Raw genomic sequence first — 20,492 nt, forward strand, 5'->3', positions numbered from 1 at the left:
TGGCTGTCAATCAATTGAAACCCCGCCCCTTTTAGAGTTTTCACTTCCGGGTGTGTGTGTGTGTGTTTCAGTTGGTTTGTCGTAGTAGAAACTGCTTGAAACTTGTTGTGAGTGAGTAGATAAGAGTCGCAAATGAATGTAGAAAGACAAACAGAGAGGCTTTTTGACGTTATTTTAACATTAAACAGCTATTAAGTTTTCAAACATTACGAGAAGATAAGACAGGACAAGAGACATTCCTGCAGTTCAGTGTTTATCTTTATTTAAAACTTTTGTTAGCGACCGAAATATCGATCCGCTTTAGCATGTTGGCCAGACTGTGGGAACTAGTTTGTCCCAAAACAGGAGTAAAGTTTCATTTACAGTGAAATATATTCCGTAATCCACATATTAATTAAAAAACAGCTTGACGTGTTTCAGTTTTTATCAACGGGTGTGTTTGTGTAAGGGGAGTTAGCATACTGAGCTAGCTGAGCTGCACTGGTGCTCCGTTCAAGGTCCAGGTCAGAGCAGCGGAAAACACAGACACGCTGCGTCAGCTCAACAACAATGTCCGAGTCTCAGGGCGATATCATTAAAACGTTAAACTTCAACATCGGGGTGCTCGGACATGTGGACAGCGGGAAGACGTCGCTGGCCCGGGCGCTGAGCAGCACCGCGTCCACCGCCGCCTTCGACAAGAACCCGCAGTCCCGGGAGAGAGGCATCACGCTGGACCTGGGCTTCTCCTCCTTCACGGTGGATCTACCGGAGCAGCTGCGGGGGGAAGAGCAGGGGGACCGGGGGGACCAGCAGCAGTACCACAACCTGCAGTTCACCCTGGTGGACTGTCCGGGACACGCCTCTCTCATCAGGACCATCATCGGAGGTGAGTTTTGGTCAAGGGAGTAGGTAGGACACAAAAGTGCTCCAAGGCAGCACTCCTGAAAGTTGACGTTATTTGCATTTGCAATCATAATGTTAACCTTATGTAAAGCTGATCAAAGAATAAATTAATAAATAATCAGTAATCGACAATATGTAAAGAGAATGCAAGAATTGAATGCATTCTGTAACGTTATAAGTTAAAGCAACTAATGAAAGACAAGATAAGGTAAGGATAAGATAAGGTAACTTTTAGAAGAGTTCTCAGTGACTCTGGCAAAAGTGCAACTGTGCATCATCATATCCATCATTATTTAACCTCACCTGTGAATTTCCAGCCTCTCCTCCATCTCCAGCTTCTCCTCCTCTATCCCTTCCAGACTCTCTTTCTCTATCTCATCCAGCTGCTCCTTCTCCATCTCCTCCAGCCTCTCTACTGTCTGACACCTGACAAAAATATGTTGATGCATGACATGAACAGATACTTAGCGAATGATTATTGAGTTTGATGGTACAGTTATTGCATGAGGAAAAAAGGCTTTTTACTTTCACACAATCATTATGTGTTATTATGTGGAAACTGTTACTCCCTTTCACACAAAGAATACATGAAAAACAATATCTAAAAAACCATAATCGTTGACTAAACACACGGACAGCGGTTGTAGGACTACACGGCTGAATATTGGTAGGGACGTGTCCCTAGTGTCCCCACCCAGTTCTACGCCCTTTTGGTGACACTCTGATGACAGCAGGTGGAAGGTTCGTGAACGCATCACAGGGTTTATAGGTACAGTCAGTAGTGTCATCATGCAAAAGTTTGTCCCCCCCCTGGTTCCAAATGTGTGTTAATGTGTTAAACAGTTCATCAAGTGGAAGATGAAACAATCTCCAAAAGACATGAAGTTAATCATGAAACACTCTTTTATTTCAATATTTTCATCAATATCAGTGTATTATTGTAGTTTTCTACATGCAGTTTCAGAGTGAAAAAGGGAAACAAAGCAGCAGCAGCAACAGAATGGGAAACCCAGGAGACTGGAGCTCTCAGAGAACTTTGACCAAGGTACCAGACAAGAGATTTACTAATTTACACACTGTGATAGTTTCCATAGTTAGTACCTATTGCGCCCCACCCTTTTGGAAACGGTGAACAGTTTATCAAGTGGAAGATGAAATGATCTCCAAAAGGCATGAAGATAAAGGAATACTTTATTGTCCTGTGAAGGGAAACTTGTCTTGGACGCCAGGCCGCTGTATTGCACACATCCATCACAATTAAAATACATCATAATACATAGAACATATCATCAGTGAGAAGAACACATGGTAACCTCAATATACCAACTCATGATCCAAATGTAGTTGCAATAAAAAAGTAATCCTCAGAATATACAACAATATAATATCAAAGTGCTGCTCGAGGTTTAAAAAGTGGAATCATACATTTCTTGCTTTTGTTTCCACTCAGTAATAGCAATGGGAATAAATGAGTTTTTGTACCGATTCAATTTGCAACTAGGTATTCTGAGCCGTCGGCCTGAGGGCAGACTCTCAAACTCTGCGTTCAGAATGTGTAAAGTTACAGGTGACACATTCCCTTTACATTTTAAACAATGTCATTTTATTTTCATCTTGTCCTTGTTCAAACTGACAGAAAAGGAAAAGGGCCCTCAGCAAAGGTCTGGCCCCCCTGCATAGTTAGTAGCTACTAGTAGTAAAAAAAAAAAAAAGGTAGAAAAATATGCAAACATAGAAAATGTATAATGACATAAAACAAACAAATGAAAATATGAAAAAGCAAACAGAGAGAGAAATTCTGTACAGTTGTGTGCCAATTATATCAAGAGTATATACAGTTATTTACAAGAAAAGAAAAAAAATGATATATAGGCTAACAGTGTTGGCAGCTGTAAGGCAGAAAAAATACTTTACAATAGAGGATGTTATCTGAAATGTCCTGTGTTCTTGACAAAGAACTGATTAGTGTATTATAATTTAAGTTTTGTTCACTGTATATTAGGCCACTACACACAGATGCAACCTCTCCAGCGGGGGGCGCCGTCTCTCTGCTCTTATCCAGGTTCATCACATCTCACTGACTTGGATGGTTCAGACTCGGAGTATGAGGAGAAATAACTTTATTAGTGAGGGAATTAGAACAGAATATGAATCGTATTAATGTTTTAACCACAAAAATGAATGACCAGCATCTCACTTTTATAGTTTTATAGAGTTTTTACACAGACGGACGTTGACAGAAGTCCTGGTCCTGATGTCAGAGCAGCAGACCGTTGGCCGAGCTGCCGTGTGATGTCGTGCAACCGACAAGGCAAAGCTCTGAGCCAGTGGGGTGGCACATGCTGTAGATTAGGGAGGAAGGAAAGTGTGGGGATGGGGGTATGTATTAAACTTCCCTTCCTGTCCCAAGTGGGGAGACTAGAGCACAGGAAAGAGAGGCAGCCAAAGGAGAAGGAGAGAGAAGAGGGGAGCACAGGAAAGAGAGACTGCCAAAGCCGGGGAAAAGAAAAGAAAAGAAAAGAGGGGAAAGGAAAGACGACCAAGTGAGCCGAAGCTCTGGTTTCAACCCTGCAGCCTTTTTGCTCTCTTTGCCCCCCCACCCCCCTAATTTCTCCTCTTGTTCTGCTGTTATTCTTGGGTGTCTGCGACTATTCCTGTTTGTGTTGCTGTTGCCTCGTCACAGACTCCACTTACTGTACTGTACTGTAGCTACGGCTTTTACTGCTTTTTATAGACGCAGCAGCAGGAGTTTCTTCAACAGCATAAAGCTTCTGCTGTTTCTCCCCCTCATGTCACTAAAATCAGGTGTTTTCTCCATTATATCTTAACTTAGAACTAACATATTATTACGCCTGTTTTAGGCTACCAGTAGGTTGATTTAAAGATCTTATTGATTAGTTTTAAAGCACTCAGTGGTCTTGGTCCTGTTTATATCGCAGACCTTTTATCATCTTACACTTCTGCTGCTTGCGCTCTGCGATCTTCAGGTAAAAGGTCTTTTTTAGGTCTTTTAAAGGTGTTTTATTTTATTAGATGTTATTTAATTGTATTGGTTGTCATTTTATTTATATATTTTTTTGTCTTATATGCATTTTATAAAATAACACATGAACATGGGGTGTTTTCCTCACCCCTCCTGTTATTACTTTTGATAATACATCTTGACTATCCTATGCTCTAATGTGCGCTGGAAGTTTTTTGAGTTTATGAGATGTTTCTGTTATTATAATAATACAATAATAATAATATACAATAATAATAATACATCTTGATACAGAAAGAAAAAAACTTAAAAGAAGGGTGTTTCAGGGAAATATACCTTTTCCATTGCTTTCAGGTGTCATTAAATTTAGATTGGTTGTTATTTTATTTAGTTATTTATTACATTTATTGTGAATTTTCACAATATTACAATCAAGCAAGGCTCATGAAGGACCATGAGGACAGTCTCTTGTTGTTCACCTGTATGCATAAATGATTGGGGGAAAAGACAAAAAATTGGAAAAGGAATATGGAAAATACCAATTTTGCATTTTTGTACTGACGAGTCTGTTTGAAAATGCCTTTTCCAAACAAATAAAAAAAAAGTAAATATTAAATAAGTTAATTAAGTAAAATATTATAATCAAGCGAGCAAATCAATTAAAATACAGTAAGCAGGATGTGCAGGTGAGATTAAAAAACCCGGAGAGGTTTGTAAAGGAAATCTCACCTCAGTAACATGAAAACAGAAAGAAAGGAAACAAAAGAAACAACATAGAAACAAGAGTAATGCAAATATAGTTGATTATTAGTTGTTGTCACTTTGTTGTACAGCAGTTTGTAACATTTGTTTTGAAAGGTGCTATATAAATAAAGTTTATTATTATTATAATTATGACCTATTTAACGTTGTGCGTGGTCCTGCAGGCGCCCAGATCATCGACCTGATGATGCTGGTGGTGGACGTGGTGAAGGGCGTCCAGACGCAGACGGCCGAGTGTCTGCTGATCGGGGAGCTGACCTGCCCCCGCATGGTGGTGGTGCTCAACAAGGTCGACCTGCTGCCCCCCAACAAGAGGCAGAGCGCCGTGGAGAAGATGACCAAGAGGCTGCACAAGACTCTGGAGAACACCAGGTCTGCATCCGCTATAGGACCGTTAGTACAGAACAGAATTGTACTGTTTGTTTTCACATCAGTGGAGTCGACATAATTATCCGACATGACGTGCTATAGAAGGGAGGTTTACTTTACCTAAAGCGAATACTAATGTGATGAAGAAATCAGTTTTGTTCAGAGCCATCCTAGAGTGGAATTCGTTGTCACTTTATATTGTGTTAACAGATTCTAAAGACAGGTATAAATTCTTGCTCAAACAGTTTCTTCTAATGTTGCAGCAGCAGTAGTTGGTATATGATGATGAGGTGCCTGTTCTCTTCCCTGCCCTATGAGATTACTATTTCAATTTTTGTATGTTTTATTGTGTTGCCTTCCCCTTGTATGTGTATATTTATTGATTTCTGATTGTATTGTACAGGTGGTGTATCGTGTCTTGTGTTATACGTATGTCTGTGTCTACTGTGTGATTGTATCCGTGTGTTGGGATTGTGTTAGTTGTTTTGTTCTACTTTATCCTTGATGTACCTGGAGGAATACAGTAGTGGTCAACTTTGACTGAATGTTTGGACTCCAGGAAGAACAAACCGGGCGGCTTGTAGAATAGTCATAGCAGTAGGTTTGTTACCTTTAATTGTCGGTGCAAGCTGTTTTTAGAACGGCAGAGCAGAGCCGTGAGCTGCTCAGAGCTACGCTACAGAGGCTCATTATGGGATTTCTTGGTTTCCCTCATCAAACTCATCAAATACACAATCCAACAACTCCACAACGCTCTGGTGGACAAGTTGTGAGCTGCACATTCACCACGCTATGAGATAATAACACAACGTTACCACACAGAGTTGTTTTAGAGGGAAATACAGAGACTGTTGATGAAAAACTGTCCCTGAAGGCAACACGCATCAGCGGTTTTGCATGTATTTCCCTCTAAAACAACTCTGTGTGGTAACGTTGTGTTATTATCTCATAGCGTGGTGAATGTGCAGCTCACAACTTGTCCACCAGAGCGTTGTGGAGTTGTTGGATTGTGTATTTGATGAGTTTGATGAGGGAAACCAAGAAATCCCATAATGAGCCTCCGTAGCGTAGCTCTGAGCAGCTCACGGCTCTGCTCCGCTGTTCTAAAAATAGCTTGCACCGACAATTAAAGGTAACGAACCTACTGCTATGACTATAGGGATTATGGCAATGGGCCAATTTGACTAAATGTTGAACTATCCCTTTAACTGGGATGTGAAGGAAGCGTCGGTCCAGAGAGATGAGGGGGGGGCATCCAAACACAAATTATATTGAAGCAACTTAAATTATTACTTGAACATCAAAAGTGTGAAGTTCTTCCAGCCTGAGTTTCTGTTTCTCTGTTGACCAGATTTAAGGAATGTCCAGTGATCGCTGTGGCGGCGAAGCCCGGCGGCCCCGAGGCCCCGGACACCGAGGAGCCGCAGGGAGTTCCTGAGTTAATAGAGGTGAATAGAAGTCTGGACACACACTGATGCACCTCTGTTGTTGTCAATGAAGCTTAAAGAGGAACTATGATGCTGATTTCAGGGGCTTTTAATGTGATATTGGAGCCCAGTGGAGCACGATTGAATAGAAGGTTTGATTGATAAAAAACAAAAGAAAGAGCGCTATGCCGAGATGAATGAACGGAACGATATTGTGTGAAATGAATGTGTGGGTAACACTGTATATATAAGTCATTTATTTAACCGATACAGCTGTTTAATTAAGGTACAAATGTAGAGTTTAAGGGATAGTTCAACATTTTGCAAATGGCAAATTCAGAGACTGCTTGAACGTGCATCAGTGGTTTTGCATGAATTTCCCTCTAAAACAACTCTGTGTGGTAACGTTGTGTTATTATCTCATAGCGTGGTGAATGTGCAGCTCACAACTTGTCCACCAGAGCGTTGTGGAGTTGTTGGATTGTGTATTTGATGAGTTTTTAATGAGGGAAACCAAGAAATCCCATAATGAGCCTCCGTAGCGTAGCTCTGAGCAGCTCACGGCTCTGCTCCGCCGTTCTAAAAACAGCTTGCACCGACAATTAAAGGTAACGAACCTACTGCTATGACTATAGGGATTATGGCAATGGGGACAATTTGACAAAATGTTGAACTATCCCTTTAAACCATCACAATTACTCCAAAGCTGTTTAATTTAAGTAAAAATGTAGCATAGTTAAGATGCAGGAGGAGAGTTAACTGTGAGTTTTTACCACAGCAAAAATATGAACTCTATAAAAACTGTAGGGGAAGCTGCTCCATAGCGAAAAAAAAAAAGTGACCAAAACAGAGGAAAAGCAACCGATTTACAAATTGCATAGTCCCTCTGGTTTTTAAATGACCTCAGATAAATTCATGTGAACCACCACAGAATAAAAAACCAAATTAATCCGTCTTTGTCCTTGTCTTGGTACTTGGTCAGCTTTTGAAGAAGCAGACCTACCTCCCTCAGAGAGACGCTGCAGGCGACCTCCTCATGGCCGTGGACCACTGCTTCTCCATCCGCGGTCAGGGCACCGTCATGACCGGCACCATCCTGCAGGGGGCGCTGGCCGTCAACGACACCGTGGAGATCCCAGCTCTCAAGGTAAATATTATAATATATATGAGCCCACTCACAACACGGGCAGGAATACAGAACCTCATGATACTTATGAGGATGGGCTCAGCTTTTTTCTTTTTTTAATTTTACACAGATTAATGATGTACTCGGACATATCCATTAGTACCTTATATTTTAGTTTAAGTTTATTTCGGACATGTTAAAAGAAATAAAACATAATACAGAAATGGACAGACATAACAAATAAAAACTTTGCAAAGACAACCTATGAACAAAAAAATAAAATAAAATAAATTGAAAATAAAGATAATTAGATTTTTTAGTTTGAAGTTTTTTTTCATATCCAAAAAGGAGTGGGAAGAAGTAAAACGTATTTACTCCCACCCCTTATTCATAAATTATCAAAGAAAATGTGAAAGAAAAGTCACAACTCCTTTGAACAGTTCATTGGGTGGAAGATGAAATGATCTCCAAAAGACATAAAGTTACAGATGACACATTCACTTCACACTACATTTTAAACTATATATATATATATCAAAAGGTTCCTGAGCAAAGGTCTGGGCCCCCTGCATAGTTAGTAGCTAGTAGCCCCCCACCCTTTGTAAACTCTGACAGTGTGTAAATAGTAAATCTCTTGTCTGGTACCTTGGTCAAAGTTCTCTGAGAGCTCCAGTCTCCTGGGTTTCCCATTCTGTTGCTGCTGCTGCTTTGTTTCCCTTTTTCACTCTGAAACTGTAGAAAACTACAATAATACACTGATATTGATGAAAATATTGGAAAAAAAACAGTGTTTCATGTTTAACTTTATGTCTTTTGGAGATCATTTCATCTTCCACTTGATGAACTGGTCACATCAACAGACACTTGGACCAGGAGGGGGGACAAACTTTTGCATGATGACTCTGTATAATGACTTCAGACAAAACAGGGTCAGGAAAACAAATGATCGTCATAATGAATGAATGAAATGTTCATTGTTTCATACTCAGCCTACATGGGTTCACAAGACAAAACAAACAGATGATAATAAAACTAAAGCAGCACAGGAGCAATCAGACCGTCTTCACAGTTGGAGTCATAAACCATTACCAAGTAATAATAATACCGAGCTTCAAAGTCGTTCACAGGAAATAACTATATATTACTAAGAAATCAAAGTAAACAAATGATCTTCTCTTCTTTTGGCTTTAGGAAAAATAAAATTTCCCATTCTTTTGCAGGCTGCTGCTTTGTTTCCCCTTTTTCCACTCTGAAACTGTAGAAAATACACTGATATTGATTAAAATATTGAAAAAAAAAAAGTGTTTCATGTTTAACTTTATGTCTTTTGGAGATCATTTCAATTTTCCACTTGATGAACTGTTAAACACATTAACACACATTTGGACAACAAACTTTTGCAATAATGACATCGTACAACAGCTACGATGATAAAAGAAAAAATGACAAAAATGAAAAAAAACCAAAATATATAAAACTATATTAAATAAATACAAGGGTTAACGTTAAATACAAGGGTTAAAGTTCAGGTTAAAAGTTGTTATAAATTTATACAGTTTTTAAATGCATGGGGATTATTTATTTGTTTCAGAAATTGCAGCATTTTTTGCAGCAGCTGGGTTCAGAGGATGTGTCAGTTTGATGTAAGAGGAGGAGGAGGAGGAGGATGAAGATGAGGAGGAGGAGGAGGAGGAGGAGGAGGAGCACAGGAACAGGTTACAGTTTTTCTCGATTGCTAAGACACATTTCTCGAAAGCTTCTCTCATTTTCTCTAAACTGTGAACACAAACCCCAATTTTCAAGCTACATTCACAAAACCTCAGACTCTTCTTGCAAAACCAAACTTTCACCTCAAAACAGTTCAATCTGTTCTCAAAACTGAACTCTGTTGTCAAATCGTGCCCCGAGTCAATCAAAATTAAAAACACTACTGAGCTTCACTAAACACTACATAGACAAATAGAAAACACAAAGCTCAGGACATGAAGCTGTAGAAATAAATGTTTATCGTTCACTGTAGCTAAATGCATGTTGCAAAACAAAAAACCTGTGCATTTACACTGTAGCACTTCTCTCCTTCCCTTTCTTTCACCCTCCTCCCTCTCTCCCCACATCCATTTCATCCCCTTTTCCTTCTTTTTTCTTCCCAGTTCATCCCTCCCTCCCTCATCCTTTCTTCCTTCACCCTGTCATCTCTCATCTTCTCCTCTTGCAAAACAAAAAACCTGTGTATTTAGCACTTGTACATAGTAAAAAAAAAAAAAGTACAAAAACCAGAAATCTTGTGCATTTAGCACTTGTATGCAGTAAGCCTACGTAAAAAATAAAGTACAAAAATATAGAAATGAGAAGTGCATAACTCAGCCACAGCATCATTTCTCTGTACTGGATCAGGCCACAGGACTTCATCCTGAACTAGCTACAGTATATGTGCCCTCACATCATTGGACACAAGTGTTATCAATTTTGAGTTGTTGTGTTCAACCGGTGAAACTTGTGCTTTACTTGTGTTTGACTTTTGCCACCTGTGCTCAGCATTATGCAACACAGGTGCATCACAATGAAAATGTGTTGGCAAGTTGTTAAAGTCTAAACAGGTGAAAAGTGCTGATGGTTTTGCCAAAAGAGTGACTGATTCAATCAGTGGGTTCAGGCAACTGAGAATTTGGTTCAGACAACAGGGTTTAGTGTTTTAGTAATTGAGAAAAACTGTAACACAGAACAGATGCAGACGTTCAGTTCCCACGTTCTCCTCCAGGTGGCAGCAAAAGGTTAAATAAACAGCAAGGAGCTTCAGTCTGATGATCTGGTTAAAACGATTTCAACCACTGAACTGAAGCTACAATGATCAAACACACAGACAGAGACCGATACACATCTTTAACGTCTGTTTAAACTAATCACTTTAAATGTATTTGAAATAAATGTTTTTAACAATGCACGATTCAGGAGTTAAGGTTAGGAATCTTTAACAAAAAACACACAAACACCAAAATCTTCAATCCCTCAAAGAAACCAACCACATTCAACAGTTTTCCTTCTCCTCAGGCTTCCTGGCTTTAATTGACCTCCATTAAATTTGATGAAGGATTAATGGGCATATGAAATATTCTGTCACACAGCCGTGTTGTTATCTTTTAAAGAAAGAAGCGGCTGAAACTGTGAAACTTGTGCATTTTTAATGAGCTGTTGTTTACTCACCTGTGTTAATATTCAGTTCATATGTAATAAACATTCCTGCTCTGCTCAGATAATAAATCATTTCTGTGTTTTTTTTTTTATGTGTAATCTCCATTTTTAGCTTCTAGGGTTTTAAAATGTAAAACTTAGCCCTGAAGGAATAATTATTTTTATTTAGTAATTAATTAATTAATTAATTAATATTGTGTGTGTTACGCATAGGGTTGCAAAGCGGCGGAAAATTTCCAGTAAATTTCCAGAAACTTTCCATGGGAAGTTAAGCTGGGGAATTTTGGAAATATTCCAAATTGGAAACTTTCCATGGGAATTATAGGAATTTTCGGGAATTTATGGGAATTAACTGGAAATTAACTGGAAATTGGGGGGTAATTTAAACAAACTGTATCATGTCCAAACATAAATGTAAATATATTGTTTTGTCATACGCAGACAGACATCTATGCAAAATAATACAATTAAAAACATGACATTTCAACAGATTTATTTGTGAGTAGAACTTTATCAAGTTGTAATTCTTGTATGAACAATCAATTCTTTTACTGAACAACAACAATCAAAAAGTAAAATGAAATTTTCCCCAACTATATTTAAAGGGATAGTATCATTTTTTTTTTAAAGTGGGGTTGTATGATCTCCAAATAGCCCCTAAGTACTTTAATTGCAGTAGAAGACTCTCTGCACTCCTCCCGTTAGCAACGCCAGCCCATAATAGCCCTGCCCAGAGATTTACAACATACAGTGTTGTGAACAGACCCAAAGAAACGGCCTATTTTCACGGCCTAAAAGAGGTTTTACCTGAAAAAAAAATACACAGTTCCATTGTTCGCTATAATATAATTTTTTCCAGCCCTTCAAAGTGCAGGAAAAACACAGTTTTTATTTGGACCTAACCAACTGCTGATCGGCGGGCGCTAACCCTGGGCGGAGGGATACGTGAGTTGGTTAGGGGCTATTTGTAGATCATACAACCCCACTTAAAAAAAATGCTACTATCCCTTTAAGTTCCCTGTTAAGGACCAACCTTCAATTTTGGATGTATTCCCATATATTCCTGTTAATTCCCATGGAAAGTTTCCAACTTTGAAAATTCCCTGAATTTTGCGACCCTAGTAGTTACGTGTGTGTAGTTTGTGTTGACACCGTTGCTGTTTGTGTGTGTGACATCAGGTGACCAAGAAGATCAAGTCGGTGCAGATGTTCAGGAAGCCGGTGTCGGGTGCCATGCAGGGCGACCGCGTCGGCGTGTGCGTGACCCAGTTCGACCCCAAGCTGCTGGAGCGCGGCGTGGTGTGCACGCCGGGCTCTCTGCGCACGCTGCACGCCGCCGTCATCTCCGTCAGGAAGATCGGATACTTCAAGGTAGGAAACGCTTTTCTCCCGATTCGATTCTTCTACGATTCTTTTTTGGATGCCGATTCGATTTAAATTGCGATTCTATGATATTGCAGATTTTCTGGATTTTTAGTTTTAGCATTTTTAACACCAGTGAAACAGTCGAATGATTATGATTGTCTACAGACTATTCCTTAAGTGAACTTAAACCCTTTTCAAAACCTGGACTCTCTGGATGTACAAAAGGCGAACAAATGCACATTGCACAATATCCACAAGTTTCCGAACGTCGTCATCTTTGGTCAAAACCAGAAGCCAGTTTTGCATTTCCGGTGGAATTGTACGTTTACGTTGCCATGGTTTTCAGTCGTTGTCATAGTTGCGGTAAACGCATGGATCTATTAACGCTGGTTTTTAACACGGATGTGAGTCTGTGTGATATCTACTGTTAAAATGTGGTGGTGAACAGTAACGTAAGTAAATTTACTTGAGTACTGTACTTCAGTAGACATATCCAGAAGATTTGTACTTTACTTGAGTATTAGATTTCTTTGGTACTTATTACTCCTACTTGAATACACTTCCAAGACAAATATTTTTACTTTTACTCGAGTTAATTTCTAGGAAGGCTGAAAAGTACTTTTTTTTTTTTTTTTTTCTAAAATCCTATTGGACACAAGCTGTGTTTGTCTGTGAAGGAAACCCTAACCCCTAAAAGCAGCACATCAGTGCAGCTGAGCAGCAAAGAGTTCATTCTCACTAACAAGAGTTAAAAGCTCCTTACATTCATTTACAAACAATGTATTCATAGTAGTATTTGTACTCTTACTCAAGTACTGGGGTCTAGTACTCTGTCCATCTCTGTTAAAAGCTGCTGTGATGATCCATGGGTTTTACAGATTTTCATTGAAAAAAAAAAAAATCCATGCATTTACCGCGACTACCGAAACCATGGAAACGTAAACATAAAATTCCATCAGAAGAGCAAAAAAACCCGGCAAAACCGGTTTACTGGTTTCGATTTAAAAATCGTCAAAAATATATCGTGATACTTATGTGAATTGATTTTTCCTCCCACCTCTACTTCAAGGGCTCGCTGGCGACCCGGGCCAAGTTCCACATCACCGTCGGCCACGAGACCGTCATGGCGAGGGTGGCCTTCTTCGGCCTGCCGCCATCTGACGCTGCTGATGCTGCGCCGCCGTCATCAGCACCGCCGCCGTCGTCCCTGGAAACGGCGTTCAGCTTCGACAGAGAGTACTTCTACCAGGACGAGTACCGTACCGCTCAGGGAGAGTCGAGCGGTCCCGACCCGGAGCAGTGGGCGCTGCTGGAGTTTGAACGTCCGGTCACGTGTCCGTCGCTCTGCCTGGTGATCGGCTCCAAGCTGGACACGGACATCCACGCCAACGCCTGCCGCCTGGCCTTCCAGGGCCGCCTGCTGCACGGCTTCGAGGACAAAAACTTCGCCGAGACGTCGCTGCCGCGGCTGAGAATCTACAAAACCAAACACAAGGAGGGGCAGGTGGAGCGGGTAGGTGCAGCGCCACGCGACGACGAGTCACTGGTTCGGTTTTAAAAAGTACAACTTGATGGTTGTTGGATTCACGACACAATTATAGCCCAGTTATAGTCATGCAAAAGTTTGTCCACCTCTGGTCCAAATGTCTGTTGATGTGAACAGTTCAACATGTGGAAGATGAAATGAGCTCCAAAAGACATAAAGTTACAGATGACACATTCACTTATTTTTTTATTTTCAATTCTCTTTTTGGTATGATTTTCCATGGTTCACATGTTCATTCACATAACAACTCACCATTCTCATCCATTCATCTGTAAATGACAACTGAATCACACAGCAATACGCCCACGACTCCACAAACAATGAGAGATAAATGATTGGTCCTCCCCTCAACAATATGAAAGATAAAATTTATAAAATACAAAACTAAGAATTAAAGTCCCTAGAACAGAAATGCTGGGCTGCATACAAAAGAGTTAAAAAGGGAAAAATTATGTTGATAAACTAAATGATAATAAAACTAAAGCAGCTGTCACACAGGAGCAATCAGACCGTCTTCACAGTTGGAGTCATAAACCATTACCAAGTAATAATAATACCGAGCTTCAAAGTCGTTGACAGGAAATAACTATATATTACTGAGAAATCAAAGTAAATACTAAGTAAAAAAAACAATCTTCTCTTCTTTTGGCTTTGAAAAAATAAAATGAATAGCAAAGTTAAACATCCGTTTCAGTTTTGTCTCATCAGAGAACCAAGATATTTCAGACCAAACAGGTTAATCAGGGTGACGACATCGACCAGATTTGTTTCCCCAGTAACAATTAGGTGTCTGCCATTAATGTGTGATATAGTTTGTTTATGAATAAGTAAACTGTGTGTTTAACATGGGTACACATGACAATGGGTCACAGTTATGACATCATCACCTGATCACAATGGTTCAAATGGTTTCACTTCATCATCTGTATAAAAACATTTGCTGTATTGTAAATCACCCCCTATCACGGATGTAGTGCACTAACTATATAGTGTGTTCACCATTTTGTAGTGTTGTTCGAATTCTCCGCGATTAATTTCATCCACTATGTAGTGGATGACAAAACACCCACAATGCACCGCAAAATTGAGTGAACAAGCGATGTACACTACTTTCTACTCCCGTATCCCACAATGCAATGCGGTCGTGTTTTGCCAGAGAAGAAGAGGAAGCTAATTAGCATGTTAGCTACGATTTATTTAGGCAATTTACCAAAAAAACTCCTCAGACGTATTTGCCTTCACTCCGTTTGCCTCGCCAGAGGAGCAGGAGTTGGGCAGCAGCATCCCAACATTAACAGGCAGCATTAAATCAATCTAATTAAGAAACTGTAGTAGAATATGTAGTAAATACGATCTGACGAGCTAAGCTAATAGCCACAGAGCCGCTAACGGCTCACGGTCGGGACACACAACAGCAGTTTACCAAACCAAACTTCCGATATTTCAACAGTTTATTGTCCGAGTAACACAACCACACAGAATCACATCCTCAAATGTTCCCGCAAGTGTCTGGATTTTATTATTTTATTTTTTATGTGTCTGGTTTGTTTCATACATCCATGGTTTGTTTACATGATTCTCGGCGCGTCTGCTTCCGTCACAGCAGTAGGCTAACACGCTAAAACCTGGCGCATCAGCTGACGCAACCACGTCCAGAAAATTACCGTCTAGTGTCCGCATTCTCCTCCCGTCGTTCCCTACATCGTCTACATGATGTAGTCCACTATATCATATACATGATGTAGTGGATAGGGAGTGAGTGAGTGGATGATTTCGAACACAGCCAGAGATGTCAGATTTCATCACCGTTTGAGGTTTGACTGGTCCCCTTTTAATGACATCATCACATCGCGCCTTCTTCTTCTTCTCCTTCTTGTTCTTCTTCCTCTTATTCTTATTCTTCTTTGTGTTCTTGTTCTTCTTTTTCTTGTTCTTATCTTTCTTCTTGTACTCTCGTTCTTCTTGTTCCCGTTCTTCTTCTTCATTAGGCGCAGGTGTTATCATTAGACTTTGTTCAGACGTAAACTATAATAGAGTGAGAGCCGAAGCGGAAGCAGGAAGTAACGTCGCCATGGGACCGGAAAAAGTCGGAAAAAGTCTCCATGTGAGTGAACGGGAGTCAAAGTTTTATTTCTAATGTGGTTGAATAGTGTGATGATAAAACTCTCTGAGCTTTATCTGTTTATAAAACATCACGGTTCATGAAGAGAAACCAGCAGTTTGTTGTAAAACGGCAACAGAAGAATGGATTTAGCGTGAAGACGCTCTACGGACTACAGATCTGTGTCCCACAAAAAATACGTCACCAACTGACACGGGAAAGGAAGGACGCCATGGTGACGTCACTGCGCCACCTGGAGTCTCCATGGTTACGGATTCTAAGGAGTTTTATTCTACAATAGTTTTACAACAAACTGCTGGTTTCTCTTCATGAACCGTGGTGTTTTAAACAGGTAGAGGACAAAGCTCAGAGAGTTTTATCATCACACAGTTCACTCAGATTAGAAATAAAACTTTGACTCCCGTTCACTCACATGGAGACTTTTTCAGAGTTGAGTTCCCATGGCGACGTTACTTCCTGCTTCTGCTTCGACTCTCTAAAGAGACGCAAAATGATCAGAATAGGACGATTACTTTTATGGTAATTAATCATCAACTAAACTTTCATGTGTAACTTGGATATGATTCACCACCTCCTCTCACCTCTGAGTGTGTGTCTGTGTGTCAGTGAGTGTGTGTGTGTGTGTGTGTGTGTGTGTGTGTCGGTGCTCCCATGGCCTCTGTGTCACCTCGTTCTTCTTCTTCTTCGGAAGAAGCGGCAGCGGAGCGTGTACGTCTCTCAGACAGACAGAGCCCCTATTGTATATTCATAAACACACACGTACACACACACACACACAAACAACAGCCACAACATGCAGATCGGAGGCACGGCCCGCTACACATGCCTTACCTGAGCTGTGTGTGTGTGTGTGTGTGTGTGTGTGTGTGGCCGCCTGACGCCACTGGGCCGTCTTGTTGTCGAAGGCTGGCGCTGTTTGGACACAGCTGAGTGGCTCAGTAGCAGCTACCCACATCAACCTGACGCTGCCCTCAGCTCCTCCTCCTCCTCTTCAGTTTTTTCATTCTTGTTTTCATTCTTGTATTCTTCTTCTTCTTCAATCCTGAGTCTGATCCGTATCTCATCTCATTTTCATTTCATTTATTAAACGGATAGTTCACCCAAAATTCAAATTTCTCACTCATTATCTACTCACCCTCATGTCGACTAAGGGCTGCACTGCAAAAACTCAAAATCTTTCCAAGAATATTTGTCTTATTTCTTGTCAAAATGTCTCATTTCTAGTCAAAACTAATCTCTTTCCACTTTAAATAAGACTCATCACCTATAAATGAACTTGTTTTTAGATATTTTTCACTTGTTTCAAACTAATTCTCACTTGAAATAAGTAGTAAAATCTGTGCCAGTGAAAGGAAGCTTTTTGTGCTTGTAATAAGAAAGAAAAACTTGCTCCACTATCAGATTTTTCTACTTATTTCAAGTGAAAATATGCTTGAAAGAAGTAAAAAGTGTCTAAAAACAAGCTACTTTTTTATGTATATGTATAAATATGCTTATTTTAGGTATAATGAGATTTGTTTTGACTAGAAATAAGACAAATATTCTTGGTAAAATTTAGAGTTTTTGCAGTGTGGGAGAAGTTTCAGAGTCCTCCGTGGCATCTCTGAGTTACAGCGGGGCTCCGTGCAGCACTGCATGTCCGTATGACGGTTGAGAACGGAGCTCACTTTTCTTCGTAACAAAAAGACACACCACAAAACATCCAAATACCTCCATAGTGCTCGTATGTAATGTCCCTCTTATGAACTGAGTCACTGGGAGCTTCCGCTACAAACAAGCTTAAAACAAAGACTTATTTAATTTTTTTCCGAACAATTTCTCATGTTGGGGCTTCATCACGATTATTATGCATTCATTAATTTCACGACACTATGAATGTGTAAAATCAAATAAAGTCAAAATATAACTACATTTACTTGTTAAAACAGCCGCGGAAAAAATGAAGCGTCCACTTTCACTAATGTTTCTTAAAAAGCATCTCATGGCACCAGTTTTTTTAAACACCAACACAAACACAAACTGATCCTCCTTAATGAGACACTGATGAGGTCGTCACCTGGGCCACATCTGGTTTTATAGGAAGATTATAAAAACCACTGCTGGGATTAAACACTGACATTATCATCACCAAAACTGATTTATAAACTCTTCCTAAATTAAAATATTCATGTTGTGTTGTTCAGGAATGAATATGAACATGTTTTGAAAAGACTAGTTTGTCATTTTCTGCCAATAAAAGCTCTAAATAGACAATATTTTTATTTCAGTGTTGGGAGAAATGTTGTCAGTAGTTTATAGAATAAAACAAAAATGTTCATTTTACTCAAACACACACCTATAAATAGTAAAAACCAGAGAAACTGATCATTTTGAAGTGGTCTCTTTATATACACAAAATATATTAATACAGGACCAATTTTTAATCCTCCAGGGGAAATGTTTGAAATATTCAAGTCATTATTTGTCATCTGTAGCAAATGTTTTATTACAAATGACACACTAACATTTAAATTCCTACCAATTCAGTGTTACGAACAACGATGACAGAAGAATCTAAACAGAGGTTGGAGATCATCATCCACACTCGGCAGGCGTCTAAACATGAGGAGGAAAATTTATTTGCATGGTTTTATTTTAAATTTTAACTACTGCTTTTATCTTTTTTTTTTTTTTTACATTTACAGCTAAAATGTGGTATTTCTAATAATTTAAAGTTCCCACTTTGGCCAAACGTTACCACTCGGACACGTTACAGTAATTATGATGTTTTTTTTTAGGAATCTATACGATTAATTAACCATGGCGTTTAATACGGAGAGTAATCGTGACATCCCTGGTGTGTGTGTGAATGAATGAATGAATGAATTTATATTTATTTAAGTGTCATGCACCAATTAAGGCAGCCAGCCTATAAGGGCTTACAAGACACATTTCATAGACACCAAACAAAATCATCAGAGCACAGACAAAACAAAAACCACATAGAATTCACATAAATAATTCACTTTTTCTTATTGACCAGGCACTTTTTTATAAAAGTAGCTCTAGTAAAGACTTCTTTTCTGAAGAACCATTCCAATTTTACCTCATCATCATCAACCCAAAACAACTCAGGTTTCACATTTTGCATTTTCTGAAACAAAAACTGCCTGGCTTCGTCATATAACGGACAATGAAACACAAAATGCAGTTTAGTTCATCCTCCATTACATTTAGATTACATCATGTGCATAGTCTGAGTTAAACCGACCTACTTCTACTGCCAGAGGGAGAATCCAGCCCTCAACTGGGAACATAAAGATCTCTTGGATCTATCTAATGGCAAAGTCACATCGGGTTCTGAACAATATACATTTTTCAACTGGCAATAAGTTCAGAGCTCTGGTATAAACCAGATATCATTAGCCCATTGTTCTTTATACTCAAGAAATAACTTATGCTTCACAAAATTAAAGCAGAAGTAAGCGATCCAGTGGTTTTGTCTAACTTCCTGTCAGCCGATGGAGTTAGCAGTCCCCGCCCTCGTCCCTACGTCACCACATTCATGCGCATCCCTTGGCTGCACACACAGAGAGGACCGCCCCTTTATGCCGTTCTCTCTCCTCATTGGGTAAAGGTTGTAGGATACAAGGAAAGTTTTCTCCTGGGCTCAGAGCAGAGCAGAGTGACTGACAGACCCGTGTTTCAGACCAAACACTCTATAGAAGTGATTGCTGTCGGAAGATACAACTATTTAAGACTTAGATTAACACAAACATTCACCTTACTTCTGCTTGAACTACTTTTATCTTTTTTTTTTCTTTTTTTTTTTTACATTTACAGCTAAAATACGGTATTTCTAAGGATTTCTAATGGTACAGTTGTTTTTATGACGTGTGTGTGTGTGTGTGTGTGTGTGTGTGTGTTCTCCCTCGTGCAGGGTCAGGTTCAGGTTCAGGTCACAGGTCAAGTGTGTGAACTAGTTTCCTGCTGTTTGCACCTCAGGCTGTCGACAGCTCCAGTCACAGACGACGGCGTGTGTTCAGTTCAGTTCAGTATGTTCGGCGTGTGTGTGTGTGTGTGTGTGTGAGAGAGGTCAGGACGTGGTCATGTGATGTCGTCGTCTAAAGAAGCAGCAGACGCAGAAACTTCACTGCAAAAACTCTAAATCTTACCAAGAACATTTGTCTTATTTCTAGTCAAAACTAATCTCATTCTACTTAAAATAAGACTCAACACATTAAAAAGCAGCTTGTTTTTAGACACTTTTTACTTCTTTCAAGCTGATTTTCACTTGAAATAAGTAGCAGAATAAGTAGCAGAAAAAACCTGCTTTCACTGGCAGATTTTTCTACTTATTTCAAGTGAAAATGTGTTTGAAACAAGTGAAAATGATCTAAAAAGAAGTTCATTTTTAGGTGATGAGTCTTATTTTAAGTGGAAAGAGATTAGTTTTGACTAGAAATGAGGCATTTTGACAAGAAATAAGACAAATATTCTTGGAAAGATTTTGGGTTTTTGCAGTGTCTTCAGTCTGAAGACGCAGGAATTCCCTCTTGTAGAGAGAAACACATTACTTGCATTGCTGAGACATGACGGGTCGGTCCAGTCACAGTTCATACGCTCTGTCAGACGTCTATAGCTACTGTACGTTTTCTTCTTTTTCTTCTTTTTTTTCTTTTTTTATCAGCGCATCAGTCACGCTTCAGGGTCAAACGTTCAAGAATGAATGAGGGTTA

General features: G+C 39.6%; 1 protein-coding gene across 1 annotated transcript in view; it reads left to right on the top strand.

Annotated features, from left to right (window-relative positions):
• The first annotated feature begins 61 nt into the window (after positions 1-61).
• eefsec (eukaryotic elongation factor, selenocysteine-tRNA-specific) overlaps positions 62-20,492 on the top strand; it is a 31,698-nt gene continuing 11,267 nt past the window's right edge. The window contains exons 1-6 of the mRNA XM_085775724.1: positions 62-868; positions 4,795-5,002; positions 6,351-6,447; positions 7,409-7,573; positions 11,921-12,112; positions 13,176-13,619. Coding sequence (XP_085631850.1) covers positions 550-868; positions 4,795-5,002; positions 6,351-6,447; positions 7,409-7,573; positions 11,921-12,112; positions 13,176-13,619 — 1,425 coding nt within the window. The 5' untranslated portion in view covers positions 62-549. The remainder of the gene's footprint in view (positions 869-4,794; positions 5,003-6,350; positions 6,448-7,408; positions 7,574-11,920; positions 12,113-13,175; positions 13,620-20,492) is intronic.

Source organism: Trachurus japonicus, chromosome 5, assembly GCF_045865225.1.
Source record: "Trachurus japonicus isolate A0001 chromosome 5, Traja_1.0".
Lineage (NCBI taxonomy): Eukaryota > Metazoa > Chordata > Actinopteri > Carangiformes > Carangidae > Trachurus > Trachurus japonicus.